The sequence below is a fragment of the Symphalangus syndactylus genome, chromosome 1 (assembly GCF_028878055.3).
Source record: "Symphalangus syndactylus isolate Jambi chromosome 1, NHGRI_mSymSyn1-v2.1_pri, whole genome shotgun sequence".
Classification (NCBI taxonomy): domain Eukaryota; kingdom Metazoa; phylum Chordata; class Mammalia; order Primates; family Hylobatidae; genus Symphalangus; species Symphalangus syndactylus.
In genome coordinates, this window is record NC_072423.2 from 103,527,087 (window position 1) to 103,546,752 (window position 19,666).

The window sequence follows — 19,666 nt, forward strand, 5'->3', positions numbered from 1 at the left end:
GGCAAGGCCATAGAAGTACATAGCGTGAGGGGCTATGTAACTAGCTCACTTGTTATGCATTTGTTTTCTGAAATATAGGTGGCATTGATTGCATCAGACTTGGTGAGGTCATTATTGAGTATTCCTTTGATTTCAAATTTTATATCACCACAAAACTGAGAAATCCACACTATATGCCAGAGCTGGCTACAAAAGTGTCTTTGCTCAATTTCATGATAACTCCAGAAGGACTTGAAGATCAATTACTAGGTATTGTTGTTGCAAAAGAGAGGTATGTATTTTCTTAGATGCTTCTAGATGGTTTAAAAAGGAATATTTGTAGGCCATTAATATTTTTGTTTTGTGAATATTTTAAAACTTTGTCAAATTTTATACTTTTTTACTATAAATAATCACATAATCCTCTAAAATAGCCATCTGTAACAAGTAAGTTATAAGCCAACCATGTTATATTGGGCTTTTAGTATGGGCAGCCGGGTTCAGGTTACCTGCCATTGTTACAGGAAAGGGATCCCAATCCAGACCCCACGAAAGGGTTGTTGGATCTTGTGCAAGAAAGAATTCAAGGCGAGTCCACAGAGTAAAATGAAAGCAAGTTTATTAAGAAAGTAAAGGAATAAAAGAATGGCTACTGTATATATATACACATATATATATACGTATATATATGTGTATATATACGTATATATATGAATGTGTGTGTGTGTATATATATATATATATATATACAGGATATTAATAAGAAAATGCTTAGCAAAAGAAGGAAAAAGCAGCATATAAAACTATATCCAGAATAGGTGATATTTTGTTGAAAAAAAGATTGATGTTTATCTACATATATAAAAAGAATAAAAAAAGATTGGGAAGAAATACGCTTCAATGTTAAAGTAATTATCTCTGAGGTGGTAAGATTATGGGTAGTTTTATTGTTTTCTTTGTACTTTATATATGTACTATTTTTATTTCAAGTTCCAGGGTACACGTGCATGATGTGCAGGTTTGTTACATAAGTAAACGTGTGCCACGGTGATTTCCTGCACTTATCAACCCATCATCTAGGTATTAAGTCCAGCATGCATTAGCTATTTTTCCTGATGCTCTCCCTCCTCCTACCTGCCCTGAAAGGCCCTAGTGTGTGTTGTTCCCTACCCTGTGTCTATGTGTTCATATTTTTCAGCTCCCACTTATAAGTGAGAACATGCAGTGTTTGGTTTTCTGTTTTTGTGTTAGTTTGCTGAGGATAATGGCTTCCAGCTCCATCCATGTCTCTGCAAAGGACATTATCTTGTTCCTTTTTATGGCTGCATAGTATTCCATGGTGTATATGTACCACATTTTCTTTATCCAGTCTATAGTTAATGGGCACTTAGGTTGTTTCCATGTCTTTGCTATTGTGAATAGTGCTGCAGTGAACATACACATGCATGTATCTTTATAATAGAAAGATTTCTATTCCTTTGGTATATACCCAGTAATGGGATTGCTGTGTCAAATGGTATATCTGGTTCTAGGTCTTTGAGAAATCACCATACTGTCTTCCACAATGGTTAAACTAATTTACATTCCCACCAACAGTGTAAAAGCGTTTCTATTTCTCTGCAGCCTCACCAGCATCTGTTGTTTCTCGATTTTTTAATAGTTGCCATTCTGACTGGCATAAGATGGTATCTCATTGTGGTTTCGATTTACATTTCTGTAATGATCAGTGATGTTGAGCTTGTTTTCATATGTTTGTTGGCCGCATAAATATCTTCTTTTAAGAAGTGTCTTTGTGTCCTTTGCTCATTTTTTAATGGGGTTTTTTTGTTTTTTCTTGTAAATTTATTTAAGTTCTTTGTAGATTCTGGATATTAGACCTTTGTCAGGTGGGTTGATGGCAAAAATTTTCTCCCATTCTGTAGGTTGTCTGTACATTCTGATAGTTTATTTTGCTGTGCAGAAGCTCCTTAGTTTAATTAGATCCCATTTGTCAATTTGTGCTTTTGTTGCAATTGCTTTTGATGTTTTTGTCATGAAATCTTTGCCTGTGCCTATAATAAGGATTAAAGACTTAAATGTAAAACCCCAAATATGTATTATTTTTTACCTGGGAGGGCTACTAGTAAAGAATTGCTTCTGGAAGGAAATCTGATTTCACTTGAATCTAAATGTAACATTATCAATTGGCCTAGTAAATGAAATCAAATTAAAAGTGAAAATATGTAACCATGAAGTGTTTCTTCCAATATTTAAATCCCACTTGTAGAGTGTCCAATATGGAACCATGTTGTAACATATTCTATTCCATGGTAGACTGTTATTTTGAAGTTTCATCCCATTTTTGTTTGACATAAGTGTTTTGACATAAGTGCCAGTTTTTGCTTTTCACTTAGTCAGTTTTATGACCAGTCATCCTTTCAATGTTTGCCACTATAGAAAATATGATGAAAATGAAACTTAGTGATGACAAAATCAAGAAATAGATAAGAAGTTCATACTTTGAGTTTCTTACTCTTGCATACCAGCTATGCCATATGGATAAGTCTAATGTATTCTTAGACACTGTGGCGCATGTTATTGCCACATTTTACGTGTATACAATTAATGCTCTTTTTGCTTGAACTTCTCCAATAGTTATGTGTGTGAAAGTATTTTTCCCTTAAAATAAAGCAATTAATCACCTTAGTTTGTGTTAGATGTCTACAAATTTGTGATATGTAACACTTAGATATAAATTTAGATAAAATACTACAAATTTGGACTAAATGTTTCTATCTTTTTAGACCAGAATTAGAAGAGGAACGAAATGTCCTTATTCTTCAGTCTGCAGCTAACAAGAAACAGCTGAAAGACATAGAGAAAAAAATTTTAGAAACATTATCATCATCAGAAGGAAACATTTTAGAAGATGAAAGCGCAATTAAAGTCTTAGACTCTGCCAAAATGATGTCCAATGAAATAACAAAGAAACAGCAGGTGAAAAAAGAATCCTAGAAATCTTTTTTTTTATTTTTTTATTTTTTTTTTTTTATTATACTTTAGGGTTTTAGGGTACATGTGCACAATGTGCAGGTTTGTTACATATGTATCCATGTGCCATGTTGATTTCCTGCACCCATTAACTCGTCATTTAGCATTAGGTGTATCTCCTAATGCTGTCCCTCCCCCCTCCCCCCACCCCACAACAGTCCCCGGAGTGTGATGTTCCCCTTCCTGTGTCCATGAGTTCTCATTGTTCAACTCCCACCTATGAGTGAGAACATGCGGTGTTTGGTTTTTTGTCCTTGCGATAGTTTACTGAGAATGATGTTTTCCAGTTTCATCCATGTCCCTACAAAGGACACAAACTCATCATTTTTTATGGCTGCATAGTATTCCATGGTGTATATGTGCCACATTTTCTTAATCCAGTCTATCGTTGTTGGACATTTGGGTTGGTTCCAACTCTTTGCTATTGTGAATAGTGCCGCAATAAACATACGTGTGCATGTGTCTTTATAGCAGCATGATTTATAGTCCTTTGGGTATATACCCAGTAATGGGATGGCTGGGTCAAGTGGTATTTCTAGTTCTAGATCCCTGAGGAATCGCCACACTGACTTCCACAATGGTTGAACTAGTTTACAGTCCCACCAACAGTGTAAAAGTGTTCCTATTTCTCCACATCCTCTCCAGCACCTGTTGTTTCCTGATTTTTTAATGATGGCCATTCTAACTGGTGTGAGATGGTATCTCACTGTGGTTTTGATTTGCATTTCTCTGATGGCCAGTAATGAGGAGCATTTCTTCATGTGTTTTTTGGCTGCATAAATGTCTTCTTTTGAGAAGTGTCTGTTCATGTCCTCTGCCCACTTTTTGATGGGGTTGTTTGTTTTCTTCTTGTAAATTTGTTTGAGTTCATTGTAGATTCTGGATATTAGCCCTTTGTCAGATGAGTAGGTTGCAAAAATTTTCTCCCATTGTGTAGGTTGCCTGTTCACTCTGATGATAGTTTCTTTTGCTGTGCAGAAGCTCTTTAGTTTAATGAGATCCCATTTGTCGATTTTGGCTTTTGTTGCCATTGCTTTTGGTGTTTTAGACATGAAGTCCTTGCCCACGCCTATGTCCTGAATGGTATTGCCTAGGTTTTCTTGTAGGATTTTAATGGTTTTAGGTCTAACATATAAGTCTTTAATCCATCTTGAATTAATTTTTGTATAAGGTGTAAGGAAGGGATCCAGTTGCAGCTTTCTACATATGGCTAGCCAGTTTTCCCAGCACCATTTATTAAATAGGGAATCCTTTCCCCATTTCTTGTTTTTGTCAGGTTTGTCAAAGATCAGATAGTTGTAGCTATGCGGCATCATTTCTGAGGGCTCTGTTCTGTTCCATTGATCTATGTCTCTGTTGTGGTACCAGTACCATGCTGTTTTGGTTACTGTAGCCTTGTAGTATAGTTTAAAATCAGGTAGCGTGATGCCTCCAGCTTTGTTCTTTTGGCTTAGGATTGACTTGGCGATGCAGGCTCTTTTTTGGTTCCATATGAACTTTAAAGTAGTTTTTTCCAATTCTGTGAAGAAAGTCATTGGTAGCTTGATGGGGATGGCATTGAATCTATAAATTACCTTGGGCAGTATGGCCATTTTCACGATATTGAGAATCCTAGAAATCTTTTGATTTAAATCTTAGTATTCTTAAGAAATCTTAAGATCCTGATTTGCTTCCGGTCCCCAAGGAAGGTGCTAGAGTAGCCTTGCTGGAAAGGAAAAAGAAAATGATAAAATACCAAAACATAAATTTAAACTCATAAGAGAATATCTTACTGTTAAATTATTTACAACCTGGTCTGATCTATATGGTATCTATACACAGAAGAACTAAATTTGGACTGAACATTTTAAAATATATTTATTATTACTGGATAGGTAAGGTATTATTAGAAGTATAGATAGGTATTATTGGATAGGTAAGGTATTATTAGAAGTATTGGGTAGGTATTATTATTGGATAGGTAAGATATTATTAGAAGTATCGGATAGGTATTATTGGATAGGTAAGGTATTATTAGAAGTATTGGATAGGTATTATTATTGGATAGGTAAGGTATTATTAGAAGTATTGGGTAGGTATTATTATTGGATAGGTAAGGTATTATTAGAAGTATTGGGTAGGTATTATTATTGGATAGGTAAGGTACTATTAGAAGTATTGGATAGGTATTATTATTGGATAGGTAAGGTATTATTAGAAGTATTGGGTAGGTATTATTATTGGATAGGTAAGGTATTATTAGAAGTATTGGGTAGGTATTATTATTGGATAGGTAAGGTATTATTAGAAGTATTGGATAGGTATTATTATTGGATAGGTAAGGTATTAGAAGTATTGGATAGGTATCCAGTTTCAGCTTTCTACATATGGCTAGCCAGTTTCCCCAGCATCATTTATTAAATGGGGAGTCCTTTCCCCATTTCTTGTTTTTGTCAGGTTTATCAAAGATCAGATGGTTGTAGATGTGTGGTGTTATTTCTGAGGGCTCTGTTCTGTTCCATTGGTCTATAACTCTGTTGAAACTGGATCCCTTCCTTACACCTTATACAAAAATTAATTCAACATGGATTATAGACTTAAATGTTAGACCTAAAACCATAAAAACCCTAGAAGAAAACCTAGGCAATACCATTCAGGACATAGGCATGGGCAAGGACTTCATGATTAAACACCAAAAGAAATGGCAACAAAAGCCAAAATAGACAAATGGGATCTAATTAAACTAAAGAGCTTCTGCACAGCAAAAGAAACTACCATCAGAGTGAACAGGCAACCTACAGAATGGGAGAAAATTTTTACAATCTACCCATCTGACAAAGGGCTAATATCCAGAATCTACAAAGAACTTAAACAAATTTACAAGGAAAAAATCAAACAACCCCATCAAAAAGTGGGCAAAGGATATGAACAGACACTTCTCAAAAGAAGACATTTATGCAGCCAACAGACACATGAAAAAAGTGCTCATCATCACTGGCCATCAGAGAAATGCAAATCAAAACCACAATGAGATACCATCTCACACCAGTTAGAATGGCCATCATTAAAAAGTCAGGAAACAACAGGTGCTGGAGAGGATGTGGAGAAATAGGAACACTTTTACACTGTTGGTGGGAGTCTAAATTAGTTCAACCATTGTGGAAGACAGTGTGGCGCTTCATCAAGGATCTAGAACTAGGAATACCATTTGACCCAGCCATCCCATTACTGGGTATATACCCAAAGGATTATAAATCATGCTGCTGTAAAGACACATGCACACGTATGTTTATTGCGGCACTATTCACAATAGCAAAGACTTGGAACCAACCCAAATGTCCAACAATGATAGACTGGATTAAGAAAATGTGACACATATACACCACGGAATACTATGCAGCCATAAAAAAGGATGAGTTCATGTCCTTTATAGGGACATGGATGAAGCTGGAAACCATCATTCTGAGGCAAACTATCGCAAGGACAGAAAACCAAACACTGCATATTCTCACTCATAGGTGGGAATTGAACAATGAGAACACTTGGACACAGGCTGGGGAACATCACACACCAGGGCCTGTCATGGGGTGAGGGGAGAGGGGAGGGATAGCATTAGGAGGAATACCTGATGTAAATGGGTGCAGCAAACCAACATGGCACATGTATACATAAGTAACAAACCTGCACGTTGTGCACATGTGCCCTAGAACTTAAAGTATAATTTAAAAAAAAGTATTGGAAAGGTATTATTATTGGACAGGTAAGGTATTATTAGAAATATCAGATAGATATTATTATTGGATAGGTAAGGTATGATTAGAAGTATCGGATAGGTATTATTGGATAGGTAAGGTAGGCTACTTGGGTTAATTCAGGTTTTAATTGACTCTTCTCCAGAAAATTGAATTTGAGAGCTTGTCTTACCTCTGTTTCTGATTGGAGTTCTTGGTGGAGGTAGTTGCTAGTTGATTGAACAATAAGGGATTCTAGGAATAAATAGAGATTCTTAGACATTAATTCCATCATTATCTTGTCGTTTGTCGGGAAGACAGGTATGAGAGTTGAGGGTGGCAGGTGGAGGAAGAGAGGCAAGTAGTCTACAGCCAATAATGGATTTATTGCAAATTCACCTAGCAGAGCTGAATGAGAGGTATAATATATATATATATAAAATGTGTGTGTGTATATATATAGTGTATAGTGTATATATGTGTATATATATATAGTGTGTATATATAGTGTGTGTATATATATAGCGTGTATATATAGTGTGTGTATATATAGAGTATGTATATAGAGAGTGTGTATATATAGAGTGTGTGTGTGTATATATATATGTGTGTGTGTGTATATATATATAAGTATGTATATTTTTTGAGACAGAGTTTCGCTCTTGTTGTCCAGGCTGGAGTGCAGTGGGCGTGATCTCAGCTCACTCCAACATCCACCTCCGGGTTCAAGTAATTCTCTTGCCTCAGGCCACCTGAGGAGCTGGGATTACAGGCGCCCACCACCACGCTGGGCTAATTTTTTTGTATTTTTAGTAGTAGAGACAGGGTTTCATCATGTTGGCCAGGTTGGTCTTGAGTTCCTGATCTCAGGTGATCCACCTGCCTCGGCCTCCCAAAGTGCAGGGATTACAGGCATGAGCCACCGTGCCCGGCCCTGAATGATATTTTTATATTACTTCTCTTTTTATAGAATAATACAATGTTATAAGCAGAAAAGGCGTTAGCAAGCAGTTATTTTTTGCACTTCATAGTTGAGAAAACTAGGGCCCAGAAAGGTTGGCCAAGGCCCAAGTTAACACAATTAAATGGTATTACAGAATGACTTCTGTAAGCTAACGTTATTGATCTTCAGTCCTTTCGGTTTTCCTTGGCCCACCCAATGAATTACGTGCTCCTTCACTTTAGGGTAATTAAAAAATAAAAAGAAACCTAAACAGAGATTGCACTAATTACTCAGCATCTCTGCACTGCCCCCCAACCCCACAATGCACCCTTGCTCTGGGACAGAGGATTTGTTGTTGTTGTTGTTGTTGTTGATGATGATGAGACAGTTTCACTCTTGTTGCCCAGGCTATAGTACAGTGGCGTCACTTGGCTCATTGCAACCTCCGCCTCCCGGGTTCAAGCGATTCTTCTGCCTCAGCCTACCAAGTAGCTGGGATTACAGGCATGCGCCACCACACCCAGCTAATTTTGTATTTTTAGTAGAGACAGGGTTTCTCCATGTTGGTCAGGCTGGTCTTGAACTCCCAACCTCAAGTGATCCGCCTGTCTTAGCCTCTCAAAGTGCTGGGATTACAGGTGTGAGCCACCGTGCCTGGCTGGACAGAGGACTTTCTAAAGGTCTAGGCACCCTTCCCTTTTGGATAGATTTATTTTGCATGAATGTGATTGTAATCATTCTTTCTGGTCACTTGTACTATTTGGTGTTTTGTTTTGTTTTGTTTTGGGTTTTTCATCTTGTGGGAGCCAAAGGAATAGGGTCTTAGAGTAATATTCTGTGGCAGCCCCCAGTCTGGGACCATGGCTGAGATATTCTGTAGTGTCTCCTTTCCCAATACCTGTCCATCAGAGCAGAACAAGCTGCTACTTGTTCCCTCACCAAACTAGTTTTCAAAGGGGAGAGAAGACAGGGAGCATTTAATGGCTTATTTCCTATTAAGACTCGAAGAGAAAGGGAGATATAATTATTTATTCCTTCAAGTACTTCATCTTACAGTGAGAAAAATATAATAAATGATAGGACCTTTCTGACTGGATCCCTTTGATCATTGCAGACACAGTTTTATGTTCATTATATGGTTTGAGCTAAAACATACTCTGTATCTGACCCTGACTTCTATTCTACCTTTCTCCACCCACCTAATATAAGAAAAAACATCTTCAGGGAAGGCTCTCCAACATAGTCAAAATCTACTTTTCCCTTTTCCCTAAACCCACAAGATTAAACAAACACAAACAAAACTTTACGAGTTTATTCTAGAGATTTCAAAGTTTACCCCTACTGCTACTCCAATGGTTTCCTGACTGAAGTTTAGTCTTTATTTTTGGAAAGTATTATATATATAAATATCACAGACCAGAAAAGTTTTACAAGTAATGAGTTGCCCTCTTTTAACATCTTAACTTATACTCACAGTATTTATTTCTTTTCTTTTTTTTCTTTTTTTTTTTTTTTTTTGAGGTGGAGTTTTGCTCTTGTTGCCCAGGCTGGAGTGCAATGGCGCGATCTCAGCTCACAGCAACCTCCGCTCCCACGTTCAAGCCATTCTTCTGTCTCAGCCTCCAGAGTAGCTGGGATTACAGGCATGCGCCACCATGCCTGGCTAATTTTGTATTTTTAGTAGAGACAGGGTTTCTCCATGTTGGTCAGGCTGGTCTCAAACTCTGGACCTCAGGTGATCTGCCCACCTCGGCCTCCCAAAGTGCTGAGATTACAGGCGTGAGCCACTGTGCCCAGCCCACAGTATTTATTTCTTAGAAAATATCTTGTTCTTTGATTTTAGGCCATTAATGGTAAATGATTTTTAAAATGTATTTATATTTCTTAAGCCTAGCATTTCATGCTAAGGATTCAAGTTTAGCAAACACTGTAAGTATACATAGATCAAGCCATGGAATATGAATTAAATTATTATTTAATGTTTAAAAATTATGGCCGGGTGCAGTGGCTCATGCCTGTAATCCCAGCACTTTGGGAGGCCAAAGCAGGTGGATCACCTGAGGTCAAGAGTTTGAGACTAGCCTGATCAACATGGTGAAACCCCATCTCTACTAAAATACAAAAATTAGCCAGGTGTGGTGGATGCCTGTAATCTCAGCTACTTGGGAGGCTGAGGCAGGAGAATCGCTTGAACCCAGGAGGTGGAGGTTGTAGTAAGCTGAGATCGTGCCACTGTACTCCAGCCTGGGTGACAAAGCAAGACTCCCTCTCTAAAAATAAATAAAAATTATATTTGCTGTTTGTTACTGCTTGCTATTGCTATTAATTGCAAAATGGCACTTGAATTGAAAGTCAAAGTTTAAATAGCAAAAGTTTAAGTGAGAATACTAAAATTATGCTTTCTTACATAAGATGTCATTAATTCCCATTGCCAATAACTTTGTTTTACTTATTTATAGTTAGGACTGAGATTCCAAACTTATTTTTAGTTCATTTGTGGTTATACAGTATAATTTTGGGGAAAGTTTGTTTGCAGGGAACAGGAACCCACTTGAATTAGCTAAAATAAAAAAGATACAAGGGAATAATTTATTTTCCCAATTATAGGACATACATCCAGACCGCAAGGATGAACGGAAGGCCTTAAGTTTCTGTGCTCTCTGTCTCTTCCTCTACCTCTGGGGCTGTGTGGTCATTCTGGGCTTCCCTCTACTCCATCTGAAGACCAATTTGTTTTAAGACTTTTGTATCTCTTCCTTCATATACTCATCTAGCATGTAGAAACCAACATGTAGAAAAAGTCCCACTACCTTTTACTCCTAATGCCAATGCCACCTAACTTCAGTTTCTGAGGCATTTAAAGTTAATTCTCCAGGGAAATTTTTGATTACCTTGTCTTGGATCTGGTTCTATCCCTGCCTCTTGATTAAATTAGCAACAAACAGGATTTGATATAAACATGACTACACAGGCATACCATTCATGAGAGTCTGTGGATAGCATTACCAAAGAAGGAAGAGTGAGTTGGAATAGTGCTCAAAACATTTTTTCTATAGAATATGAACCTATCAGATTGAGTTGAAGAGCTATTATCTTGGAGAACATTTTTCTTTGGGGGTTGAATTTCTACAGCCGTTAAGTTAGAAAATTAAACATATGAGAAGCTAGTTGAAAAAGCATTCTCGTATATAAAACCATCAATCAAAAAATAGTTTTGAATACCTACTTTGCCAGACTGTGCTGAGTTCCACTACACAAGTTAACACCTTAAATATACACACATGTACACTTGCTCTCCACCCCTCTCTCCTTCTTTATCTCTAACCTGTTAAAATAAAAGAAGTTGAATGACTACAGTAGACACGGGTCAGTCAGTCAAAGAATAAGCAAAGCTTATTTATTTGGTATGTCTCAAGAAAGAGATGATCGGTAGCTGATCATACTGTTAATCTAAAGTTTAAACTTGTTTTTTCTTTTTTCCTCTCTTGTTCCTCCTCTCTTCTTCCCCTTTCCTCCTTCCCTAGTTCTTTCCTTCATCCCCTTTTGTTTTCTTTATTTCTAGCTTTTAGTATGATAAAGCCCTCTCTTGTAAACCATACTTAAATTCATATAATGTTATTGCATTGAGATATGTAAACTTCATTATATGAAAAGTGCATAATTAAAATACTCTTCCTATTTCTTAATCTTGCTTTTTCTGTTCTCCTAGATTGCAGAAAAAACAGAACTCAAAATAGCAGAGTCTCGAGAAGGCTATAGACCCATCGCCAAACACTCATCAGTATTATTCTTTAGCATTGCAGACCTGGCTAATATTGATCCCATGTATCAGTACTCTCTCACATGGTTTGTGAACCTTTATATCAACTCTATTCATGACAGGTAAACATTTTCTCGCTTTATTCATCTTCCCAAGATTGGATTTTCACAGCCCTTTCCATTTTAAAAAAAGTCTTTTTTTAAAAACTTATATAATGTGTATCTATTACAGAACATTAAAAGTGTGGAAAAATGGCTGGGTGCAGTGGCTCACACCTGTAATCTCAGCACTTTGGGAGGCTGAGGCAGGCAGATCACTTGAGGTCAGGAGTTCAAGACCAGCCTGGCCAACATGATGAAACCCCATATCTACTAAAAATACAAAAATTAGCAGGGTGTGGTGGTGGGCGCCTGTAATCCCAGCTACTCAGGAGGCTGAGGCAGGAGAATTGCTTGAACTCAGGAGGTGGATGTTTCAGTGAGCCGAGATGGTGCCCCCGCACTCCAGCCTGGGCAACAGAGTGAGACTGTCTCAAAAAATAAAAATACAAAATAAAAAAGTGGAAAAATGAAAGAAAAAAAGACATATGAAAGATAGTCAAAATCTCCTTTCTCTTTTAAGTTGTTGTTTCACTCCTACTCAAGATTTAGGCATGGAGGGATTAACTTTAGTTTTTTTCTTCTCTCTTTTAAATATTTCAGTGAGGCAGGCACGTGATTTATTTTTTCTAGCAACTCTAGTGTATCTTTCTCCAAGCTTGAGGTCTCTAAAAGGCTTCAGTCCCACATTTCTTTTTTCTTTATTTTATTTATTTATTTATTTATTTATTTATTTATTTATTTATTTATTTTTGAGACAAGGTCTCACTCTGTCACCCAGGCTAGAGTGCAGTGGCACAATCACAGCTCACTGCAGCCTCAGCCTCCCGGGCTCAAGTGATCCACCCACCTCAGCCTTCAGAGTAGCTGGGACTACAGGTGCGCACCACTATGTCTGGCTAATTTTTGAATTTTTTTGTAGAGATGGGGTTTCACCATGTTGCCCAGGCTGGTCTCGAACTCCTGGACTCAAGAATTCTGCCAGACTCAGCCTCCCTAAGTGCTGAGATTACAGGAGTGAGCCACTGCACCTGGCCCCACATTTCTAATAGTTTTCTAGATATTTGCACTTTAATCACTTAATGAATGTATGCAAATTTTGGAGTCAGACTGGAGTTGGGGATTACACCTCAGTTCTGCCACATACTAGCTGCATGCCTACAGGCAAGTCTGTTAATATGAGGTAATTGCCTCAATTTTTCTTATCTATAAAATTGGGATAATAATAGTACCTACCTTTTGGGTTTTTATGAAAATTAAATGAGATAATATTGGTAAAGCATTTATAACAATGTCTGGTATTTAGTAACTGCTGTACTTGTTAAGTAAAATAAAAATATGACTTGAGCCAATCCCGTATGCTGTGAGAAATTTCTGCGTTGGCTCTTGGTAGAATAACCTCTGCTGAGTGATTGAAATCCCTTCTCAGTTGGGATTTGGAATTTGAATTTATACAACCCATATGATGAAGGAAATTCAAGTTAAAGAATTGACATAAAAATGCCAATATCAAGTTTTGGTGAGGATGTGGAATAATTGGAACCCTCTTACACTGCTGGTTGGATTTTAAAATAATATGGCCACTTTGTAAGTTCTTCAAAATATTAAACCTAGATTTGCCATATGACCCAGCAATTCCACTTCTGGGTATATACCCAAAAGAATTGATTGCATATGTTCACACAAAAACTTAAAGTTTAAAAAAAAATTAGGCATAAAATACTATATTCAAGTTACTTGGGTTAGTTTTTCCCCCTTCAACATGTGATGTTATTCATGTGAAATACAGTTAGGTTCATTTGTTTATTTTTATGTTTCATTTTAGGGTTTTTCTTCATCTTTGTTGACTTTAATTTTATTATATGTTTGAGTACATAAACCATTAATGACTCCAAAATTCAATCCTGTACAAAAAGATCTACTCAGAGAAGTGTCAATACCACCATCCCTTCGATCCCATTCCCATGGTCCTATGTATTACTTTTTAGAAATCAAATTTTTAATTTTGAGTTAAGTGTAGATTCACATGCAATTATGAGAAATAATAAAGATCTCATGTACCTTTTACCTAGTTGCCCCAATGGTGACGTTTTGAAAACCTGTAGAACAATATCACAACCATGATAATGACATTAATACAGTCAAGATACAGAATATTTCTACCACCACAAGGATTTCTGTGTTCCCCTTTTATAGCTATACCCACTTCCTTTCCATCCTTACCCTTCCATAACCTTTGGCAACCACTAACCTGTTCTCCATTTCTGTGCTTTTGTTACTTCAAAAATTTTATATAAATGGAATCATATGGCATGTAACGTTTTGAGATTGGCTTTTTTTACTCAGCATAATTCTCCAGGGATTCATTCAAGTTGCTGTGTGTATAAATATTTGGCTCTTTTTGATGGCTGAGAAATAATTCATAGCATGAATTTACCACAGATTAAAATTGTTTAATCATTTACCTGTTGAAGGACTTCTGAATTACTTCCAGTTTGGGGTTACTATGAATAAAACTGCTATAAACATTCATGTACATGTATTTGTGAATAGAAATTTTTATTTCTCTGAGTTAAATACCCAGGAGTGCAATTGCTGGGTTATGTAGCAGTTGTTTGTTTAGATTTTTTTTCTTTTTTTAGCAAACAAGACATAGGGTTTATTGAGGATTCTGTTTTTAAACTTTTAGGTTCAGGGGTACATGTGCAGGCTTGTTGTACAGGTAAACTACATGTCACGGGGGTTAGTATACAGATTATTTTGTCACCCAGGTAATAAGCATGGTACCTGATAGGTAGTTTTTTTTGACCCTCACTGTGCTCCCACTCTCCACCTTTGAGTAGGCCCCAGTGTCTATTGTTCCCTTCCTTGTGTCCATGTATACTCAGTGTTGTAAATGAGAACATGTGATATTTGGTTTTCTTTTCCTGCATTAGTTTGCTTAGGGTAATGGTCTCCAGCTCCGAAGAACATGAGTTCATTCTTTTTGGTGGCTGTGTTGTATTCCATGGTGTATGTGTACCACATTAGTTTTATCTAGTCTACGATTGACAGGCATCTAGGTTGATTCCGTGTCTTTGCTATTGTGAATAGTGCTGTGATGAACATACCCATACATGTCTTTATGGTAGAACAATTTACATTCCTTTGGGTATATACCCAATAATGGATTGCTGGGTCAAATGGTAGTTCTGTTTTAAGTTCTTTGAGAAATCTCCAAACTGCTCTCCATGGTGAACTAATTTACATTCCCACCAGCAGTGTAGAAGTGTTCCCTTTGCTCCACAACTTGGCCAGCTTCTGTTATTTTTTTGACTTTTTAATTATAGCCAGTCTGACTGGTGTGAGATGGTATCTCATTGTGGTTTTGATTTGCATTTCTCTAATGCTTAATGATTTTAAGCATTTTTTCATAAGCTTTTTGGGCCATGTGTATGTCTTCTTTTGAAAAGTGTCTATGTCCTTTGCCTACTTTTTAATGGGGTTGTTAGTTTTATGCTTGTTAATTAATTTAAGTTCCTTACAGATTTTGGATATTAGATCTTCGTCAGATGTACAGTTTGAAAATATTTTCTCCCATTGTGTGGGCTGTTTACCCTGTTGATAGTTTCATTTGCTGTGCAGAAGCTCTTTAGTTTAGTTTTTAAAAATTTTTTAAAGAAAGTGACAGCCTGGGCAACATAGTGAAACCCCGTCTCTACAAAAAATACAAAAAAACTAGCTGGGCATGGTGCCATGCACCTGTAGTCCCAGCTACTTAGGAGGCTGAGATGGGAAGATTACTTGAGCCCAGGAGGTAGAGGTTACAATGAGCTGTGATCATGCCACTTTACTCCAGCCTGGGTGACAGGGTGAGACCCTGTCTCAAAAAGAAATAAAGTGCCAAACTATTTTTTAGAATAGCTACATCATTTTATATTCCCATAGGTATTACATTTAAAAATTAAACTGAAAAAAATTGAAAGCAATATATGCTTATTGTAAACATTTTTTGGAATATGAGAATATAAAGAATATCAGTCATAACTCCACCCAGTAACTACATTTATCCATGTGTTTTCTGACTTTTTATGCATTTTTTTTTCCTTTTGAGACAGAGTCTCATTCTATTACCCAGGCTCGAGTGCAGTGGTGTGATCTCACACTGCAACCTCCACCTCTCGGGTTCAAGCCATTCTCCTGCCTCAGCCTCCCTTGTAGCTGGGATTACAGGCATGTACCACCATTCCTGGCTAATTTTTGTATTTTTAGTAGAGATGAGGTTTCACCATGTTGGCCAGGCTGAACTTCTGACCTCAAATGATCCACCCACCTCAGCCTCCTAAAGTGCTGGGATTACAGGCAGGAGGCACTGCCCCTGACCTTTTCATGCATTTTTAAAATATGTAGATCTTTATCTAGATTTTATGCTTCTTTGGGGCCGGCAAATGTTTCATAATTCTTTGTCTCTTACATTTCCCTCCCTAGCATAGAGCCTTACACTAATAGAGATTTAATAGGCTTTTTTTTTTTAATTAGCTGATTGTTTTCAGTCACTTTGGGGCAGAATAAGATATTTAGGATTTGGAAAATAGAGAGATGGTGTAAACCATATTTCACTTTCTCAGAGAATTATACCCTACATTTTAAAACTTTTTATTTTAGAATACTTAGACTCATGAGAAGTTGCACACAGAAAAATATGTGCAGAGAGGTTTCATGTACCCTTCATCTTGCTTCTCCAGTGCTAGCATCTTGCCTATAGTACAACTGAGAAACTGACGTTGCTACAACCCATAGAGCTTATTCAGATTTCACCAGTTCTACATGCCCTTGTGTGTGTATCTTTACATGTTTTTAATAGTGATACTTCCGTAAAATAAAAAGTGTATATGTTAATTCATGTTGGTTTTATTTTCTTAGCTTTGTTTGACAATACGTTTTCCTTCTTTTTAACTTTTAGTAACAAATCCAAGATTTTGGAAAAGCGCCTACGATATTTAAATGACCACTTCACATACAACTTATATTGTAATATATGCCGATCACTATTTGAGAAGGACAAGCTATTATTTTCCTTTTTATTATGTGCCAATCTTCTTCTGTAAGTTACTTGCTTTTACCATAATTTATTTATTTTTAAAACCTCCCTGGAAAATCAAATCTGTAAATATGTCTTCTCACAGAAGTCTGTATTTTTCTTTGCTTAAGTCATGGTTTTGCTTGTGCATTTCACTGATAGCAATGGCTTCTATGATAGTATTGGTGTTTATTTAATTTTTAAAATTTATGTAACACAGAAAAGTTTACAGAGTATTAATATACAGTTCAACAAATTCTTAAAAAGGGAAGATCTGGTGACGAAATAGAACATTTCCCCACCATCCTTGAAGCACTTGTACTCCTTTCAGTTACCACCTCCTTACTACCCCAAAAAGGTAACTACTATAGACTCATTTATAACACTGCAGATTAGCTTGACATATATATATATGTATATATGTATATTATATATATGAATGAAAGCAAGTAATATGTATTCTTTATTCTTTTATCTGGCTTCTTTTCCTCAACATTACTTTTATGAGATTCATCCATGTGGTAGCATGAGGCTAGTTCATTTGCTTTGACTGCTTTACAGTATTCCATTATAAGAATACATTGACGTTTACCTGTTCTACTCAATGAGCAGATGGGTTGTTTCCAGTTTGGCACTATTATAAGTAATGGTGCTATGAACAATCTTGTGTATAAATGTAGGGGCACATGTGCACACATTTCTGTTGGGAAGATGCCTAGAAAGAAAATTACAAATTGTTTTCCAGAATGATTGTACCAGTTTACATCCCATTAACAGAATTTGAGCATTCCATTGTACCAGATCCCCACCAACGTTTTATTTTTGTTGGTTTTTTGTTTGTTTGTGTTTGTTTTGAGACAGTGTCTCGCTCTGTTGCCCAGGCTGGAGTGCAGTTGTGGGATCTTGGCTCACCACAACCTCCACCTCCCAGGCTCAAGCGATTCTCCTGCCTCAGCCTCCTGAGTAGCTGGGACTACAGGCGTGCACCACCATGCCCAGCTAATTGTTGTATTTTCAGTAGAGACAGGGTTTCACTATGTTGACCAGGCTGGTCTCAAACTCCTGACCTCGTGATCTGCCTGCCTCAACCTCACAAAGTGCTGGTATTACAGGCGTGAGCCACTGTGCCCGGCCCCCACCAACATTTTATATTGTTGTTTTAAAAAATCTATTTTGGTATATGATACATATTATTGCATCGTGGTTTGAATTTATATTTCTCTGATGACTAATGAAGTTAAACACTTGTTCATGTTTATAGGCCACTTGGAAATCTTCTAGTGTACTTGTTCACATCACTTGTCCATTTCTCTATTGGGTTTTTCTTAGTGATTTGTATGAGTTCTTTATATATTCTTGACACAAATCCCTTGACAATTGTATGTGACAAATTGGCACTCACTCTCTAGTTTACTTTTTCTTTCTCTTAATGCTGCCTTTTGCTGAACACAAGTTCTTAATTTTAATATAATCTGATTTATGGTTCTTGCTTTGTGAAAACTCTTTTCACAGCCCAATATTATGAAGGTATTCTCCTATATAACCATCTGGAAGCTTTATTATGCCTTTCACATTTAGATGTACAACCACATGCAACTGATGTGTGTGTGTGATCTAAGGAAATGTCAAATTTTACATTTTTTCCATGCAGCTCTCCACTTGTTGAAAAGAGTTGGCCTTTTCACTACTGCTCTGTAGTGCCTTCCTTGCCATAAATAATACATTCATATATCTAGATCTGTTTCTGGACTGTCTATTCGGTTCCATTAATGTGTATGTGTGTAATTAATCTTGATATCTGATAGTATTTCATCTTGTTCTTTAATTTTTTATTTATTTCAACTGGTTTTTGGGGGAACTGGTGGTGTTTGGTTACATGAATAAGTTCTTTAGTGGTGATTTCTGAGATTTTGGTGCACCCATCACCAGAGCAGTGTACACTGTACCTAATGTGTAGTCTCTTATCCCTCTCCACCCCCCACACTTTCTCCCAAGTCCCCAAAGCCCAATGTACCATTCTTATACCTTTATGACCTCATAGCACAGCTCCCATATATGAATGAGAACATACAGTTTGCTTTTACATTACAGTAAGTGAAGCGAGTTACTTCACTTAGAATAATAGTCTCCAGTCCAGGTGTGGTGGCCCACGCCTGTAATCCCAGCACTTTGGGAGGCCGAGGCAAGTGGATCGCCTGAGTTCAAGAGCTCAAGACCACCCAGGGCAACATGGTGAAACCCTGTCTCTACTAAAAATACAAAAAAATTAGCCAGGCATGGTGGCGCATGCCTGTAGTCCCAGCTACTCAGGAGGCTGAGGCAAGAATCAGTTGAGCCCTGGAGGCAAAGGTTGCAGTGAGCCAAGATAGCGCTACTGCATTCCAGCTTGAGCTAGAGTGAGACTCCGTCTCAAATAAATAAAGTAATAGTCTCCAATTCCATCCAGGTTGCTGCAAATGCCATTATTTTGTTCCTTTTTATGGCTGAGTAGTATTTTGTGGTATATATATATATCGCATTTTCTTTATCCACTTGTTAATTGATGGGCATTTGGGCTGGTTTCATATTTTTGCAATTGCAAATTGTGCTGCTATAAATGTGTGTACAGGTGTCTTTTTCATATGCTGACTTCTTTTCCTCTGGGTAGATACCGAGTAGTGGGATTGCTGGATCAAACAGTAGATCTACTTTTAGCTCTTTAAGGAATCTCCACACTGTTTTCTGTAGTGGTTGTACTAGTTTACATTCCCACCAACAGTGTAAAAGTGTACCCTTTTCACCGCATCCATGCCAACATCTATTTTTTTTTTTATGGCCATTCCTGTGGAAGTGAGGTGGTATCACGTTGTGGTTTTGATTTGCGTTTCCCTGATAATTAGTGATGTTGAGCATTTTTCCATATGCTTTCTGGCCATTTGTATATCTTCTTTTGAGAATTGTCTATTCATGTCCTTAGCCCACTTTCTTATGAGATTGTTTGGTTTTTTTTCTTGCTAATTTGAGTTCTTTGTAGATTCTGGATATTAATCCTTTGCCAGATGTATAGATTGTGATTATTTTCTCCTACTCTGTGGATTGTCTGTTAAC

At 37.1% G+C, this 19,666-nt stretch overlaps 1 protein-coding gene across 1 annotated transcript in view; it reads left to right on the plus strand.

Annotated features, from left to right (window-relative positions):
* Nucleotides 1–19,666, plus strand: part of DNAH12 (dynein axonemal heavy chain 12) — a 278,772-nt gene that overhangs the window by 209,723 nt on the left and 49,383 nt on the right. Inside the window, exons 58-61 of the mRNA XM_055273198.2 lie at nt 79–271; nt 2,763–2,955; nt 11,372–11,544; nt 16,463–16,603. Coding sequence (XP_055129173.2) covers nt 79–271; nt 2,763–2,955; nt 11,372–11,544; nt 16,463–16,603 — 700 coding nt within the window. The remainder of the gene's footprint in view (nt 1–78; nt 272–2,762; nt 2,956–11,371; nt 11,545–16,462; nt 16,604–19,666) is intronic.